Consider the following 18347-nt stretch of genomic DNA (forward strand, 5'->3'; position numbering starts at 1 on the left):
TGGAAAAACGCTAGACATTTATTTCGAGACGAGGAATACATATGCAGCTTAGTTATTAAGCAGCAAGATAGCAGAAAGTTTAGAGGTACAAAGGGGTCAAAGTTTACTTGTTGATAATTTGACAAGGAAGAAATCCAGGTGTGTAATTGGATTTCAAACCTACATTGAGAGACTGGTGGGCAAAATTACACAATTGTGGGTGATAGACTAACATCAATTGAAAACTGGTTGACAGAGAGGAAACAGATAGTAGGAATAATCAGGCCTATTTCAGGTGGAAGGCAGGGACTAGTGGTGTACAGCAAGATTGAAAGCTTGGGACTCAGCCATTCACAGTACAGAACAACCTCAATTATCCAAATTCAATTATCCAAACAAGATCTTAAATGTTCCGTAAAAACGTTTTCCAAACCAACCAGTTATCCGAACAAAATACTCCCCGCCCATCTCGTTCGGATGATCGAGGTTGTTCTGTATACAAAGATGACTTAGATGAGGGAACCATATATCCAAGTCTGTTGATGACAAAATTAGGGTGGATTCTGAGCAGAGTGGAGGATGTAAGGTGGTTTTAAAGCAAAGCAATCTGAACAAGACAGTGTACAAACACATGACAGATCCAGCACAACATAGTGAAATTATACTCCTTGGTGCGAATGATAGAAAGGATAGCTGTTATTTAAATGGTGATACATTACGAAGTTTGGATATCCAAAAGGGATTTTTATGTTCTTGTGCATGAGTGACCACAATGCAGTGCTTCTTCGCCCGGCTTACAGACAAGAGCTCAAGCAGGAGACCCCCTCTCAGATACCAGTCCAGTGCTGGTCAGAGGAGGCAGCGGATCAACTCCGGTGCTGTCTGCAATCGGCTGAGTGGGCCATGTTCAAACAGTCCATAGGTACCTTGGACGAGTACATCACCACCTTCACAGACTTTATCAGCAAGGAGGACTGCATACTGAGGAATTCAATCCGGGTGTTCCCTAGCAGGAAACCCTGGATGAATTAGGACATAGAGAACTTGTTAAAAACTAGGAGTGAGGCCTGTCTCAACGACTACCGCTCAATGGCCCTAACTTCGGTCGTCACGAAGGGCATTGAAAGGCTGGTCATGGCATTAACTCCAGCCTCCCCACTACTCTTGACCCACTCCAATTTAACTATTGGACCAACAGATCCACACAAGATGCCATATCACTTACCCTTCACTCCCCCCGGAACATCTTGACACCATGAACAGCTACGTAAGAATCCTACTCAGACTACAGTTCAGCCTTCAACACTATTATTCCCTCGAGACTGATTACTAAACTTAGTGAGCTTGGACTAAGCCTCACACTCCACAACTCGATCCTCAGTTTCCTGACCTACAGACAATATTTCATCCTCACTGAACAGAACACTGGAGCCCTCCAGGGGTGCGTACTCAGTCCCCTATTGTACTCACTGTATACCCATGACTGCGTCGCCAAATACCAGACTAATGCCATTTACAAGTTCACTGATGACATCACCATAGTCGGTCGAATCTCAGATGGTGACGAAACAGAACAACAGATGACATGGAAAACACAAAAAAAAGGGTGCACGGAGAACAACCTAAATCTCAACGTCAGCAAAACCAAGGAACTCATTATTGACTTTTGTCAGGATGTTGTTATTCATGCCTCCCCTACACATTTACAGCACAGAGGTTGAATGAGTGGAGAGTGTCAAGCTCCTGGGAGTGGTCATCCACAACAAGCTTTCTTGGATTCTTCATGTGGACGCACTGGTTACACAGGCCCAACAACCTCTCCCCTTGGTCAGGCAGCTAAGGAAATTTGGCATGCTGGCAAATACCCATACCAACTTTTATAGGTGCGCCATTGAGAGCATTTTGCCTGGATGCATCACTACCTGGTACAGCAACTGTACCATTCAAGTTTGGAGACGGTTACAGAGTGATGAACTCAGCCTGGTCAAAGGCCAACCTCCCATCTATAGAATCCATCTACCAGGTCCGCTGTCAAGGAAAGGCCTCCAGCATTCTCAAAGATCCATCCCACCCTGGCAATGTTTTTCGACAACCTCTACCATCGGGGAGAAGGTACAGAAGCCTGAACACGCACCAGCCGATTTTGACTAAGTTCCGACCCTACTGTTAGAATTCTGAATGGACTCGCAAACTTAACACTCACCTCTACCTATGTTTTTGCCGCTGTTTACCCATTGTTTACTTATCTATGCTAGTTAGCTATGGGATCTGCTTGTATTGCCAGCTTTTCACTATGCCTCCGTACATGTGACAAATTCAATCCAATTCAATGGAAGTAGACAGGCAGGTACAGCAAATAATTAAGGCGGCAAATTGGCTTTCATTACGAAGTTCAGACGTTGGAATGCCTTACCGCAGTTATTCAGAGCCTTGGTTAGACCGTATCTGGATACTATCACGAAGTTTTGTTCTCCCTTTCCAAGGAGGGATCTACACACCATTTAGAGTCCAATAGAGGTTCATTACAGGAGTGACAGCTCCGCATCAATGAGGAGGGATTAGTGAATTCAGGCTCAATCAAACCAGAGAGCTGAGCAGTGAGGGGATCTGACTGAAATGCATAAGACTTTGCCATGGTTAGACAAAATTAATGCAGGGGTAGTTTCGGAGGGGGGTGGAGGTGTGATTAGATTGGATTAGATTAGATTCCCCACACAGGGTGGAAACAGGCCCTTCAGCCCAGCAAGTCCACACCAACCCTCCGAAGAGCAACCCACCCAGACCCATTACCCAACATTTACCCTTTCACTTAACACTATGGGCAATTTAGCAAGGCCAATTCACCTGCACATTTTTGGACTGTGGGAGGAAACCTGAGCACCTGGAGGAAAACCACGCAGACATGGGTAGAATGTGCAAACTCCACACAGACAGTTGCCCGAGTCAGGAATTGAACCCTGGCATTGTGAGGCAGCAGTGCTAACCACTGTGCCACCCACAGTGTAGGATGTTTCCTACACTAGAGTCATTGGGATAGTCTCAAGATATCGGATAGGCTACCACGACTAAGGAAATTCCTTCACTCGGATGATCATTACCAGAGAAATTTGAGGCTACGCCAAGGATTGATAATGTTTGAGATGTTAACAGGCACCAAGAAATACGAAGTTATGAGTCAGAAGATGAGGCATGATCTACTGAATAGGAGAGTAGGCTCGAATAACCAACTGTATTTCTGCTCCTGAGTGACACTGTATCCACATATTCACTTTAGGAATTCTCATGGGATGCTAGCCTCTATTCCAGACAATTTAAGTACAGATGCAGTTTGTTTCAATTGCAGAAGATCTTTGACTTCACCTAGAGCACTGTGTCATCACCTTATGTCAGAAGAAATATTATTGCCCCCGACCTAGTGCAATGAAGGTTCACCAGACATGTTCCTGGAATGGCAGGATTGTAATTGATCATGTAATTGATCTCATTGAGACTTACACACTTTAAAAAAACTAAGGGACGAACTGGGTACAAGTAAAAGGGGTGTCCTCTGATTGACGGGTCTAAAAAAAGCACAGGGGCCACAGATTTGAGCCAAAAAGGGCCTGCCACTTAGAGGAGGAGAAATTATTTTACTCTAAAAAAAAAGGTTGAGCACCTTTGAAATTCTCTGCCCTACTGAGTTGGGGTAAATAGTTTTTGACTATTTGAGTAGCCATGATTATATTAATGGCAAAAGCAGACTGGGTGGGCTGACTGGCCTACTCACGTTCCTCGGTAGTGCACATGGTAGGTTTTAAAAGAGTCTTGGTGAATTTCTAAAGCGAATCAAGCAAATGGCACATAATTATTACTGGGTGTCGGTGCAGAGAGGAAATATTTTTTGGATTGTCAACATGTGGATTACTGTGCTCTGGTTGGCATCAAGCTTAGAATGTTGTTGAAGCTGTACTTATTGTGGCAACTGGGGACTATATTCCATCACACTGACTTAAGCAGAAAACAGGACAAGTAAAAATGACTTTTAAAAAGATGGTGTAATGCAACTCACCATCTTCGTAAACCAAATTAAGATTGAGCAACAATCGCTAGCTTTGTCAATCACATTCATCCAAAACCAAATGAGGAAATAGGAGTCATGTTAACAAATTTTATCTTGTACTCAGCTGGGCAAAAACACACGAATGCCAAATTTCAAACAGCTAAAACAGGTATAACAAACAAGTAAAGCATGCCAACTGTTAGCCAAGTCAACTTAACACCAAGGCACTACACTCTCCAGGTTTCCTGGAAATTAAACAGAGATGCTCATCTTGAAGATATTTCTGCTGTTTGAAGTGCACAGATCCAAGTATACAAGCACCACTTTTAGCAAGCAAAATGAATCACACTACAAGCTCAACTAAATCGTAAATCAATACCTTTATAGCTACTTATGAACTTTGGACAGCAAGTGCTGTCCAATCTTGAAATCACATTTAACATTTCATTTTCAGTTTTGTTAGCACAAACTGGTTGAATAATGGTCTATACTTTGCTGGTCATGAAAACAAAAAAAAAAAAGGAACTATTCTATTAACTCAGAAGCCAGTGAAGTACCAGACATCTCACTGGCATGAAAATCATAGAGTTTTGCCCAGCTGTGTGGAGGGTAGAACAATGTTCTGGACTGACAGCAGCACCTCATAAGTAATGCGATTGCAGGTTGCACCACGAAATGCACCATACACGGTAGTATAGGGCAGTTTATGAACAACATTAAATCTAAGCAGATTAATTTCTAAACCGGGAAAGTTCAGTTGGAAATCTTCAAGTTCTCAGATAAAGCTTAAGATCATGTTGCAGAAAGATTTTGGAAAGACTCACTACCATGAACTGTGGAACCAATTCAATGAAACCGTCAGGAATCCATCAAGTAAAACCAAGAGGTTGAGAAATGGAGTGCAATTTCTCAATTTAAAATCACTGTCAATTGATGTTGGGAAACCAGGCTGAAAGCCATAAGACGACTATTATTAAAAGCTGATAGACTTGTGTAACAAGCTTTGTTCAGTTGTTAACCAAACTCTGCGGTTCCAAATGGCTATTTTTCGTGATGGATTAGCATGTCAGAGACATACAGCATGGAAACAGACCCTTTGGTCCAACCTGTCCATACCGACCAGATATCCCAACCCAATCTGGGCCCACCTGCCAGCACCTGGCCCATATCCCTCCAAACCCTTCCGATTCATATACCCATCCAAATGCCTCTTCAATGTTGCAATTGTACCAGCCTCCACCAGGCAGCTCTGGTAGCTCATTCCATACACGTACCACCCTCCGCGTGAAAATGTTGCCCCTTAGGTCTCATATCTTTCCTCTCACCCTAAACCTATGCCCCTCTAGTTCTGCACTCCCGACCCCACCCCAGGGAAAAGACTTGGTCTATTTATCCTATCCATGCCCCTCAATTTTGGAAACCTCTAAGGTCACCCCTCAGCCTCCGATGCTTTCGGGAAAAAAGCCCCAGCCTGTTCAGCCTCTCCCTGTAGCTCAAATCCTCCAACCCTGTCAACATCCTTGTAAATCCTTTCAGAAGCCTTTCAAGTTTCACAACATCTTTCTGATAGGAAGGAGACCAGAATTGCACACAATATTCCAACAGTGGCCTAACCAATGTCCTGTACAGCCGCAACATGACCTCCCAACTCCTGTACTCAATATTCTGACCAATAAAGGAAAGCATACCAATAGCCTTCTTCACTATCCTATCGACCTGCGACTCCACTTTCAAGGAGCTATGAACCTGCACTCCAAGGTCTCTTTGTTCAGCAACACTCCCTAGGACCTTACCATTAAGTGTACAAGTCCTGCTAAGATTTGCTTTCCCAAAATGCAGCACCTCGCATTTATCTGAATTAAACTCCATCTACCACTTCTCAGCCCATTGGCCCATCTGGACCAGATCCTGTTGTAATCGGAGGTAACGCTCTTCGTTATCCACTACACCTCCAATTTTGGTGTCATCTGCAAACTTACTAACTGTACCTCTTATGCGCGCATCCAAACCGTTTATATAAATGACAAAAAGTAGAGGGCCCAGCACCAATCCTTGTGGCACTCCACTGGTCACAGGCCTCCAGTCTGAACAACACTCCACCACCACGCTGAGGTCTTCTACCTTTGAGCTAGTTCTGTATCCAAATGGCTAGTTCACCCTGTATTCCATGAAATCTAACCTTGCTAATCAGTCTCCAATGGAGAACCTTGTTGAACACCTTACTGAAGTCCATATAGATCACATCTACTGCTCTGCCCTCAATCTTCTTTGCTACCTCTTCAAAAATCTCAAATCAAGTTTGTGAGACATGATTTCCCATGCACAAAGCCATGTTGACTATCCCTAATCAATCAGTCTTTGCCTTTCCAAATACAAGTACACCCTGTCCCTCAGGATTCCCTCCAACAACTTGCCCACCACTGAGGTCAGGCTCACTGGTCTATAGTTCCTTGGCTCGTCTTTATCGCCCTTCTTAAACAGTGGCGCCATGTTTGCCAACCTCCAGGTCTTCCGGCACCTCACCTGTGACTATCGATGATACAAATATCTCAGCAAGAGGCCCAGCAATCACCTCTCTCGCTTCCCACAGAGTTCTTGGGTACACCTGATCAGGGCTTGGGGATTTATCCACCTTTAACCGTTTCAGGACATTCAGCACTTCTTCCTCTGTAATATGGACATTTTGCAATATGTCACCATCTATTTCTCTACAGTCTATATCTTCCATATCCTTTTCCACAGTAAATACTGATGCAAAATATTCATTTAGTATCTCCCCAATTTTGTGGCTCCATTTGATCTTTGAGGGACCCTATTCTCTCCCTAGTTACCCTTTTGTCCTTAATATATATTTGTAAAAGCCCTTTGGATTCTTCTTAATTTTATTTGCCAAAGCTATGTCCCAGTTTTGCCCTCCTGATTTCCCTCTTAAGTATACTCCTACTTAATTTATACTCTAAGGATTCACTCAATCTATCCCGTCTATACCTAACATATATGTTTCCTTCTTTTTCTTAACCAAACCCTCAATTTTTTTTTAGATTAGATTAGATTACTTACAGTGTGGAAACAGTACCTTCGGCCCAACAAGTCCACACCGCCCCACCGAAGCGCAACCCACCCATACCCCTACATTTACCCCTTACCTAACACTACAGGCAATTTAGCATGGCCAATTCACCTGACCTGCACATCTTTGGACTGTGGGAGGAAACCGGAGCACCCGGAGGAAACCCACGCAGACACGGGGAGAATGTGCAAACTCCACACAGTCAGTCGCCTGAGGCGGGAATTGAACCCGGGTCTCTAGCGCTGTGAGGCAGCAGTGCTAACCACTGTGCCACCGTGCCGCCCAATTTCTTTAGTCATCCAGCATTTCCTATACCTGCCAGCCTTCTCTTTCACCCTGACAGGAATATACTTTCTCTGGGTTCACGCTATCTCATTTCTGAAGGCTTCCCATTTTCCAGCCGTCCCTTTACCTGCGAACATCTGCCTCCAATCAGCATTCAAAAGTTGCCTAATTGGCCTTTCTCCAATTTAGAACTTCAACTTTTAGATCTGGTCTATCCTTTTCCATTATGATTTTAAACGAATAGATTTATGGTCGCTGGCCCCAAAGCGCTCCCCCACTGACACCTCAGGAAATAAGGCAGGGCAGCTGACTAAGAGTAGGAAAAGTTTTGCACCTTCTCTAGTAGGTTAACCATGAATGATTAAACCGTCGTCCTGTTTCTCTTCCCCTCCCCCCACCTCAGTCGAAGCAAAACGCTCAGAGGCAGTAGTTTTACCTCCATCTTTGTTCTGGGCATGCGAGAGTGTGCAATCATCCATGTGCACAGGGACAAGAGGTTCAGTCCTCTCTGGAAGAGCGATTTCTCAATGAACTATGTAGTTATTTTACAGGAAGGAGCATTCAGATAAGGCAACACACATTGATTAGGTGACCATTACAATCAACAAGTGTCAAGAGTAAACATTTAGCCATCTGCTGTTATACAATGAATAACTGATTTCACATAATGAATACTTTCACCTTGTTAAATAGCTCTATATAATGACTGCTTTTCCACCTTGTTAGCCCATTACCCTTGCCTGCAGTACCTCATTGTTAACTGTAAGTTCTTATCTGAATCAATGCTCAGCTGAACCTCTTGTGTCACAAAACTCAACTCTTTCCCTGCCTACTTATATTTTATACATATTCTTAAAACAAGCAAACAGAGAAACAAGACAAGACAACATACACATGGTAACACCACCACTTGGAAGTTCCCCGAGATGGTCACGATCCTGACTTGGAATGATACAGAACATAGAACACAGCGCAGTACAGGCCCTTCGGCCCTCGATGTTGCGCCGATCCAAGCCCACCTAACCTACACTAGCCACTATCCTCCATATGCCTATCCAATGCCTGCTTAAATGCCCATAATGAGGGAGAGTCCACCACTGCTACTGGCAGGGCATTCCATGAACTCACAACTCGCTGAGTAAAGAACCTATCCCTAACATCTGTCCTATACCCACCCCGCCTTAATTTAAAGCTATATCACCATTCACTGGGTCAGTATGCTGGAAATCCCTTCCAAGATGGCATCATGGGTCACCCCACAGCAGGTGGACTGCAGTTGTTCAAAACAAAAAGGTAGCTCACCACCACCTTAAGAATAACTAGGGATAGGCAATAAATACTGGTCAGTGACATCTACATTCCACAACTGAAGAAAAGAAAACGTATGCTTCAAAATGGACTTTGCATGTCTTCAGTAGGTGCCTTTTGCCCTTCACGTCACCTCATGGATTTATGACCCTTTACCAATTTTCACTGCTACTACAGCGACTGTTTTCAGACCGACAGTCACTGACTCCAACTGACTTAACTCACTGTAGTAGAAGGACTCCTCACCAAGGACAGATCTTAAAAGAAAAAACAATCAGTTCTTGCATGTGCGAAGATATCTACTCCAAGGTTCATCCACGGTGTGCCTGTGTGTGCGTGTGCGTGTATATATATTCCAATTGCTCATGTTTGTCCAATACAGCACTTCTCTAGCTTTACTCAGAAGGACTCTAGTTCCCCTCTAAACCACACATCAACTAGACTTGCAACTACATTGGTGTTATTCTTCTGCCGTCACTCATCACCGACCTGAAACTCCCTAACATTGGGTGCTTGCACCCAGACTCCTGCTGGGGTTCACTCCTTTCCCCATGCCTAACTGCAAGAACAAATGTTGGCATAGCCAGTCAAGTCCACATCTGATGATTTTAAAAAGTCTTCATGCTTTACGTAGATGTGCTTCAGCATCTGTTCTCATCCAAGTGATAATGATTTATTTTGTAAAAAGATTTTCTTAATGTGGGGGGGGTTTAGGCCTTCTCCTGTAGCATAAATTGTTTGATCTTTGGTTGTGTAGAAATCACTCTTCATCGCAAGAACTGGTGAATCTGGATACTGTTGGTCCATTTTTTTTTCCACCATTCCTCCTGCAGCAGTCATGTAATATGCTAGATTTGAGTGAATCTGAAAGATCATTAATGTGTCTGCTGAGTTGATAGACAGCTTGGTGGTTAAGAGTTCTGGGATTTGGACCCAATGACCATGAATAAGGTGAGGTGAGACCGGTTGTGGGTTTGGAAGCTGTTGACTAAGAAGTTTTCATGAATTTCTACTGGGTATCATATAGATAATACATACAGTTGCTACAGAGCAGCAGTGGCAGGGAGTGGATGCAGTGTCAATCAAGCAGGCTGCTTTGCCCTGGATGGTGTCAAGCTTCTGGAGTCTTCTTGGAGCTACACCTATCCAATTAAGTGTTAAGTATTCCATCATACTCCTGGTTTGTGACTTATGGACAGGCTTTGGGTAGTAAGGAGACAAGGTGTTTGGCAGAATATTCAGAGCTTCTGCTTTGCTCATATATCCACTATTTACATGGCAAGTCCAGTTCAGTTTCTGGTCAATGGTAACCCCCACAAAAGTTGATAGTGGGGGTTATAAACTAATAATGGGGTGGGTGTGCATTAGTTTACTAACCCTCTGATTAATCAGAGGGTTAGTAAACTAATGCACACCCACCCCATTATTAGTCAAAGTTCAAAGTAAAAATGTCAGCATGATCAGACCACAGCAGTGGGTATCTGGCAACAAAGACCTCAAGTCAATAAAACATTCCAGAATACAGAGCAGTTGCATCACTGCACTTGGGTAAGACCTGGACTATGTATCAGCAACGCCTCTGTTGTAGCCTCAGATTTAATGAGACACTAACATCCTCTTGAAAGACATCTGCACAACCAAACATTCAGGCAAGATTCCTCCAAAATCAATTTGTCACTCAGACACTGAAGCAGAATAAAAAAGGAAAAATTTCTAGGCTTAGGGAGACATGCGACATTAGTGCCCCAAGACAAAAAACCATTTCCAACAACAAATTCTGACCATCTCTCCTCGACTCTCAATAGCACCACATTCACTGAATTTCACAGGACCAACAATCCCAGAGGGGGATTTGAAATAGATTGCCCATGTAAATACTGTGGCTACAAGAGCTGATCTGAAGTTAGGTGTGCTGCAGAGAGTAGCTCAATTCCTGATTCAGAATCCATACAGTGTGGCAAGAAGCCACTCAGACTTCTGAATCTGCACTCGACCTTCCTCCAGTCTGCATTTACCATGGCTAATCCACCTAGCATGCACATCTTTGGACTGAGAGGAAACTGGAGCACTGGACAAAAATTCACACAGACAGTCACCCAAGCCCATAACTGAGCCCTGGTCGCTGGCAGGGAGACAGCAATGCTGACCACTGTCACCAGGGAGTCCTACTTTTCATTTAGTTTCATAAAGGATAAACAGACAAATTCAACTACCCTGTCTGGCATTGCATACAGCATTCTGCAGAGGGGACTTTAGGTGAAACGCAAAGGCCTGGACCCCAGTCCCAACTGGACCATAGTTACGTAACAACATGCCTCAACATATCAATTAGAACATATATTGGCAACTTTCTACAAGAAGATATGGCAGAGACTGTGGTTGGAACATATTTAAACATACATGTTCAGATGTGCAGAGCAGCGGGTGGACTTAAATTCAGGGGAGGACACTACTACAGTACAACAGTCTGACAGCTATAGAATCCTTGCTATATTTGACCAGTCAATTTCTGAAATTAAAAATTACTGTTCTGAATTTGCATTAGAACTCAAAACAATGCTCCTCACTCCAAAGATGCTGTCAGATCTTCAGGAGTTTCTCCAGCATTGATTATTTCCCTCAAAATTACTGTGACTAAGCAAATTTTCAAACTATTGTCCATTTGTTCTTGTATTTTATTCCACCCATGCAAGATGTCTAAAATTACCACTAGAATACAAAACACCACAAAGATATACTAGAGGCATTCAAAAACATGAAGGGGGAAAAAATAAAAATGTAATCAGGAAAGGGGTGAAAAAAAGATCTCAAAAGCAGCAATGCCACCAAGGAATGCACAAAGTGCTTTCCAAGAACCTGGATCCCTAGTTTTCCCTTACTTTCCTCAAAGTTAAAAACAGTACAAGATTCGTTTACAACCTTCTGCTCTGCAGGTCTCTCTTCGCCCTTAAGTTGCCTTTGTTCACTTTTATTTTGACTGTGTATTGACATAAAAGGAATTAAACACAAGACTAATAAAAAGGTTGATTTCAAAGTTTAACTTGTCCTGCAACACCAACTTTCAACACAAACCATTTGCACTTTCAATATAATATACAGATCGCTATTCATGTAGCATCCTCTACCCCTAAAGAGTTTCCTCACTGCTTAATATCAAACTAAACCTCTAAGTTACCTTGATCTCTGGTTCTCTGCTCAATGCCCCTACTTTTGTATGACCTGTGTGCATGATTACAATCAACTTATATGCATAAAAATATGCAACAGGCAAAATATCATAGGGAAGACACTGCAACATTTTTTGGAAATCAATTAATCTATTTGTTTCCTGTCCAACCAACTTTACCTATGACACATTTACTCATACACTAAACACAAGTTTTTTCTAAATTTTTAAACCAAATATTGAAATTCCACATAATTATACTTTGTTTTTGGAGGTAACCAAGCAATAGATTAACATTAGATTACACTCCCGAGGCTGAAGGCACCAACATGGACTACTTTAATAAAGGACATGGTCATAAATCCAAAATACCTAACAATTCTTAAAACCACTTAACCAATTATAGTAAGCTATAATTAGGCAGCAGAATTGGGCAGCGATTGAATTTCATATTATTTCAACAAATAAAAAAATGAAAGCTATGCTTTGGCTTTTTTTTAAAAAAAGGTTGGCACACAATATTCAATTAAAATCAAATTTTAATTTTCTTAAACACAACTAAATCAAATCAAAATTGGAAGAGTCAACCATTTGATGGCTTCCTTATCCATACTTTGTTACAAAATGTCAGTTAGGCAGCACTTGGGAAACCTCAAATAAAATCCATACAGCTCTACTAGACTTAGGGTGAGTGAGGCAACATTTAGCACTGCTTACTTACGAGCCAATGGCATCTGATATGCAAGGACACCAGCAAGATCACATTCCAACATCCCTAGGTTACAGCAAAATGTTTGCCTGTCACTATCCACCTCTTTAACAAAAATAAAAATTGAAAGTTCCAATGACATAACCATCTCTAAACAAATCAACATCCGAGGTCATCTCTATCAGAGTTTAAATTTCATCTGCCACATGAGCAGTATAGAGATGAGAGCAAGTGAAAAGCAGCATTCTTGACCAGTACCCCCTCTGTTGCCTTGGACATTCATCCAACGAAAAGGTCACACTCCAGCTGCATCAAGTGCTATTTGTAAAATTAATGCACAATTTAATGACTTGGGAGTCAGAGACGTATAACACGGAAACAGGCCCTTTGGTCCAACTCACTCATGCCAACCAGATTTCCAAAATTAATCTAGTGCAATTTGCCAGCAGTTGGCTCATATCTCACTAAACACTTCCTATTCATACATCCATCCAATCCCACTTGCCAGCACTTAGCCCATATCCCTCTAAACCCTTTCTATTCATCTAGCCAGCTCCTTCCATTGTCATTACAAAAAACTTCAGCTAAACGACATTTGCAAATAATGAAAATATGGGACACTGGAGGCATCACAAAAGGATCAAAATAAGGAATAATACCAGAAATGAGAGGTTATACTTTTCAGGAACATTTGAACAGATTGCAGTTGTTTGCTTCTGAAAAGACAGACATGCAAAGATCATCCCTAAATTAACCTAAAAGGAACAAAGAAAAGATCTTTCTGTTTAAGACTCTTAGGATGTGGAACACTGCCATGAAATAGGTTCAGGCAACTGGCAAAAGTTATTAACAGGGAAAACAAGACAGACATTGAATGCAAGATGACTAGAAGAATAAGCTAAACAAGAGAAGGAAGGAAGCTCATTGAGCACAAACCCTGGCACGTTCAGTTAAATGGCCCATTTCTGTGCTACAAACACCATGTGATATATTAGATTTCAGACTGGCTCACACACTCAACCCATCTCTCAAATATAGCACTACCATATAGCCTGTTTCAACCACATAAAATAAAGCTTGCACAAATTGCTACAGGAGTTACGTTGGGTGTGGCAATAGCAGAAGAAAAAAGGGTAAACCATTTTCTAGTTAACTGCTATTCAGAACAAATACAAATAAAACAGTGAAAAAAGGTGTGGCAGTGTTCATAGATTCATTTGCTACACTACAAAACTATAATGGAGAAAAAGTTTAAAATTACTTGGTTAGAATTAAGAAAGAAATGCAACATACTGAATGTGGAACTAAACAGAGATGTTAAAGCATCAAGGTGCAGATGTTATCAAAAGTGGTTGACTAAGACTTACACATTCTATTGGACAATTCAAAACATTAAACCAAAATATCCAGCAAGCCTTGCAAGGAGAGCTAATATCAGAAGATATTTGGCAATCAGTAAATATTCATTCTGTGGAAACAGCATGTCAAAATCATCTAGTGATCAGTATAATATCCTTGCATGCAGGCTTAAACTGCTAAGAAGTAGTTATGGTCTACTTGCAAAATGTTGTAGACTAACTGGCAGACAATTACTCTGATAAGATACACAAAAGGATCAAAAATGCTGAGGGTGGAAATGAAAAATACCAGTGCTTTGACATAGACAGACATATTTGACCAACTATCCTGTCTTGCCAGTCACAACATTCTACCTCACATTTAAGATACAAAACCTGAAGCACAACAATAATCGATGCTACAGTTGACAAGAACAAAGATAACAAATTGCAGTTTGATCCACATTCTGCACTGAAAGAAACGGATTGTTTTTGCAGCTTACACGATAATGTGGATTTATTGTTGAGCAATATACTTTTAGTACATTTGACAAAAATACAAGCAGTTTGATCAAATGACTGAATGCATTCAACTATGGATGTTAAGTTCGCTCGTTGAACTGGAAGGTTAGTTGTTAGATCTTTCATCACCATATTTGGTAACATCAGTGAATAAATAAATAAAAAGTGGGCCATGCCACAGGTGCTTCACTGGAGGTTCACTGATGATATTACCTAGTATGGTGACGAAATGTCTGAAAATGAACCTTCCAGCTCAGCAAGCAAAGTTACATCCAGAACCTCGACCTAAGCTGCAAATCTGCTTAAAACTCGCTGACATTCAACAATAGACTGATCATCTGTTGTTTCGAAGTAAGGGTACGCAGCCACAATAATGCAAGTTGCTCATATAGTTAGAATACTATAGGTTGAATAAATTACAAACTACTTGGCAATCCATGGAAGGAAGGGAAATTTAAAAAAGATGCCCAAGACTATTCTAGAGATTAGGACATTTACCAAAATATGTCTAGTTCTAAACAAGGAAATGTAACAGAGTAAATATTAGCAAATGCAGTGGTGGTTTGCACATATATATTTTGTACACATACCAGAGAGGTGTCAAAATTTCAATCAATAGTATTAAAAGGAATATAGCTGTATGCTTTAAGGACAAAGCAATAATTAATCAAATCTGTTTTAATAAAACGTAAGAATGGAAACAACAATGTTTTTTTTAAAAAATGCTTGAATGATTTATTCAGGACATGATAATAGACAATACTGAAAGCCACTGATTAGATAAAGTCAACATGATCTGGCAAAGGGTCATCATGTTTGCCCAGTCTTTAGTTAAAAAGTAGAAACCATCAGGATAATTAAAGAAACCCTACAGATACCATACATCCATTTTATGAGGAAGCACTTGATAAAGAACAACTTGTTACACAAGTGAAGAATTCAAAGGGACAGCAAGGTTGAGAATCAGAAAGTAATAGGAATAAATAGGTCATTTTTGAGATGGCAGGACGGAACAGTGCTTAGTTTCTTACAATTCATATTGTGACACAAGAACCACGTATCCTGGAGTACTAACAAGGTGGGAGAGCTGGGCAAGGTCTAGGATGCATCTAAAGGACACAAATTGCTTAAAATGATTGAAAGACACATGGAGTACATGTAGCTCTGAGTACCTAAGAAGGGGAGAACTCAATTCGCAATCTCAACATTGATTCTGACCTACTTCCATCTGCAGTGTCACTAACATGCTCTATATTAGCTTATCTAACGCTTGAATGTTTCTTCAAGACATGACTGCAAAAAGCTGCTTTGTCTACATTCCTTCTATTCTGCATTAAGTGCAAGTTATCCATGCTATTCACCAATTAATCTTTTCCTTGCTAACCAAGTCAATGCCTCAAATTTTTTTAAAGTTTCATGCTTAAATACTTTCATAACCTTATCCAATTCTGAATTAATTTGTATTCTCCACACTGACAATAAACCTTCAACAATCAATATCCCCAAGCTCTGCAAGTTCACTTGCCCTAAAAATCTCTCTCAAAACTCAGTGCTAGCTTTTGACTTTTCACATTCTTAGAAACTAACTCAAAGTACTTCACATTTTAAAAAAAAGTGCTAAAAACCAGATGTTGGAACACCCATGGTCCTGAAGTGATCCGGAGAAAGATCACAAACTTATCCGTATGAAAATACAGAGGTCAGAGCAAAATTGGACCACAATGTTGAAGATGCAACAGCACGCACAAGAAACTGGAGACAATTTAAAGTTGCATGGTATCCAGTATTACAGGAAAAGATTCATCAAGTCAAACCATCACTGCCAAACAAAGAACTGTTTCAAAATAGTCAAACAACTTTATGAAGGGGTTTAGAAAGTACTTCATGCAGCAAAGGTCAAAACTAAGATATGGGGAGAAAGTAACAGTCAAGAATGTATTTCAAAAAGACACTTGAATCCCTATGATGCCAATGTAGAAATAAAATCTTACATTGAGGCAGCATGGGTCAAATGCTTTCAGTCTCTTTACAATAAGTCAGTTACCCAAAATAGTTCACTCTTTTTAAAGGTGTAAAGTTTAAATGCAATTTGGACAGATTGGAAATGAACACAAGGTCTGAGAATCACTAAATGCATCTGAAAAGCAGGATACTTCATACCAGAGTATTTATTGACAGACTTTTAAAAACATAAATCTGTCTGTTGTTGCCCGAACGATTACAGTATGCAAAGCTGACAACTACAAGTTGTGTTGCTACTTGCGTCTGCCTCCGATTGCCATATTTCCGTCCAAGGGGAAAAAAAGTTACATAGTTTGATGCGCCAGATACGGAGGAAACCAAACTCTCGGGTGGAGTTCGGGATCTCATCCTGTTATAAGCGATCTTGTAAACCACGCACTGAAGCCAAAAGCAGGCTTCCAAAACCCACACTTGCAAGGAATTTACTAACAAAAAAAAGGGAAGAGTGAGAACAGGAAAAGCCATTTCATGGAGAGGGGTGGGGGTTCCTGACGTCTCGAAAACCAGTTCCACACTAAACTCATCTCGGAGACACATCTTCCCTATACAATTTCCCTGAGATTGCCCAATCCAGAGCAAAGAGAGTGTTGTTCAATTGAGACATATCATTCCAGAACATCAGTACTTATCTCAGACAGATCATACGAAAGAAACACCAAAATGTTAACACACAAATGGATAATGGAAAGATACATTGGCTTCACACCGAATAAAAATAAAGCGGGGAAGTACAGCTCGTCTCACAAGAACAAAAGCGGTTTATAAAATCATTAATTCAAATTGTAGATCAGGCGCCTAAACAGCAGAGCGCGGACCCGTGGGATGGGAGGAAATTGTTGGGAGCGGGACAGCCCCGGCCCACATACCCGGGGAATATGAGTCAGAGAGCGCGGCACACCCTCCGGAACACAGAGTTAAAGAGTGTTGGTAAATCCAGGGAACTACCAACAAAACCAGCTGACTCCTTCACAAAGTGAGTTTCAAATAGAATAGAGAAAGACCCCGCCACTTCCTCAGTCCTGAGTAAAATCTGATATTATCGAGGCCCCGGGACGGGGGCGGTAAGGTGTCCAAACGGCCGCGGCCTGGGGAAATCGAAGTGAAGGAGAGGGGAAGGACTGTGTGTCTCTCTGAAAGGGTGTCCAGGAAAGGGGGCAGGATGGTTGTCGGAAATAGGGGTAGGGGTCGTGTGCAGGGCCCACCCCGTAGCCGGGTAGAGTGGTAACCGTCGCCGGGACGGTGAGTGTGCGGGAGAGCGGGGCACGGCAGGAGCAGTTGTAACCGCCGGCGGGTGCCTCTCGCCTGCTTTTTCTTTACCCCCCAACCCGCGGACCCTCCACCGGCTCATACCTGGATATAGTTGTTCTCACAGTAATCAGCCACACGGCCCAGGTTCTGGTAACTCTCTATCAGCGCCCTCTTGCCGGCGGGGATTTCCTCCTCGAGTAACATCTGCAGCTCTGCCATCTTACATCTTTCTGCATCGCTTTATGACTCCTCGCTCAAGACCGCCCTGGTTACTCCCTCCCAACCACGCAAAGCATGCTGGGATCCTTCAGCCTCGCTCTCGCTCGCCAGCCGCAAAGTCCTCTGGGGGTTGTAGTCTCTTTCCTCTGCCAATGACCTGGTGACACCCAACCCTTGTCGGTGTGCCGGCGCTCCTGGCATAGTGGTAATGTCCCTCGCTCTGGGTCAGGAGACCAATATTCAAGTCCCACCTCCTCCAGAGGTGTTTAATAACATCCCTGAACAGGCAGTTGAGAGTGTGGTGCTGGAAAAGGAGCAGGAGAATCAGTGGAGCAGGAGAATGGACGTTTCGGGCATTAGCCCTTCATCAGGAATGATGATGCCCGAAACGTCGATTCCCCTGCTCCTCGGATACTGTCTGACCGGATGGGCTTTTCCATCAC

At 42.1% G+C, this 18347-nt stretch overlaps 1 protein-coding gene across 11 annotated transcripts in view; it reads right to left on the bottom strand.

Annotated features, from left to right (window-relative positions):
- abi1a (abl interactor 1a) overlaps window positions 1-17943 on the bottom strand; it is a 131115-nt gene extending 113172 nt beyond the window's left edge. For all 11 annotated transcript variants that reach the window (XM_043690550.2, XM_043690545.2, XM_043690543.2 and 8 more), the window contains exon 1: window positions 17788-17943. In XM_043690550.2, coding sequence (XP_043546485.1) covers window positions 17788-17904 — 117 coding nt within the window. In that variant the 5' untranslated portion in view covers window positions 17905-17943. The remainder of the gene's footprint in view (window positions 1-17787) is intronic.
- Window positions 17944-18347: the final 404 nt, after the last annotated feature.

Source organism: Chiloscyllium plagiosum, unplaced genomic scaffold (assembly GCF_037043375.1).
Source record: "Chiloscyllium plagiosum isolate Xiang-an unplaced genomic scaffold, Cpla_swu_hap1 HiC_scaffold_5, whole genome shotgun sequence".
In the NCBI taxonomy this organism is placed as follows: domain Eukaryota; kingdom Metazoa; phylum Chordata; class Chondrichthyes; order Orectolobiformes; family Hemiscylliidae; genus Chiloscyllium; species Chiloscyllium plagiosum.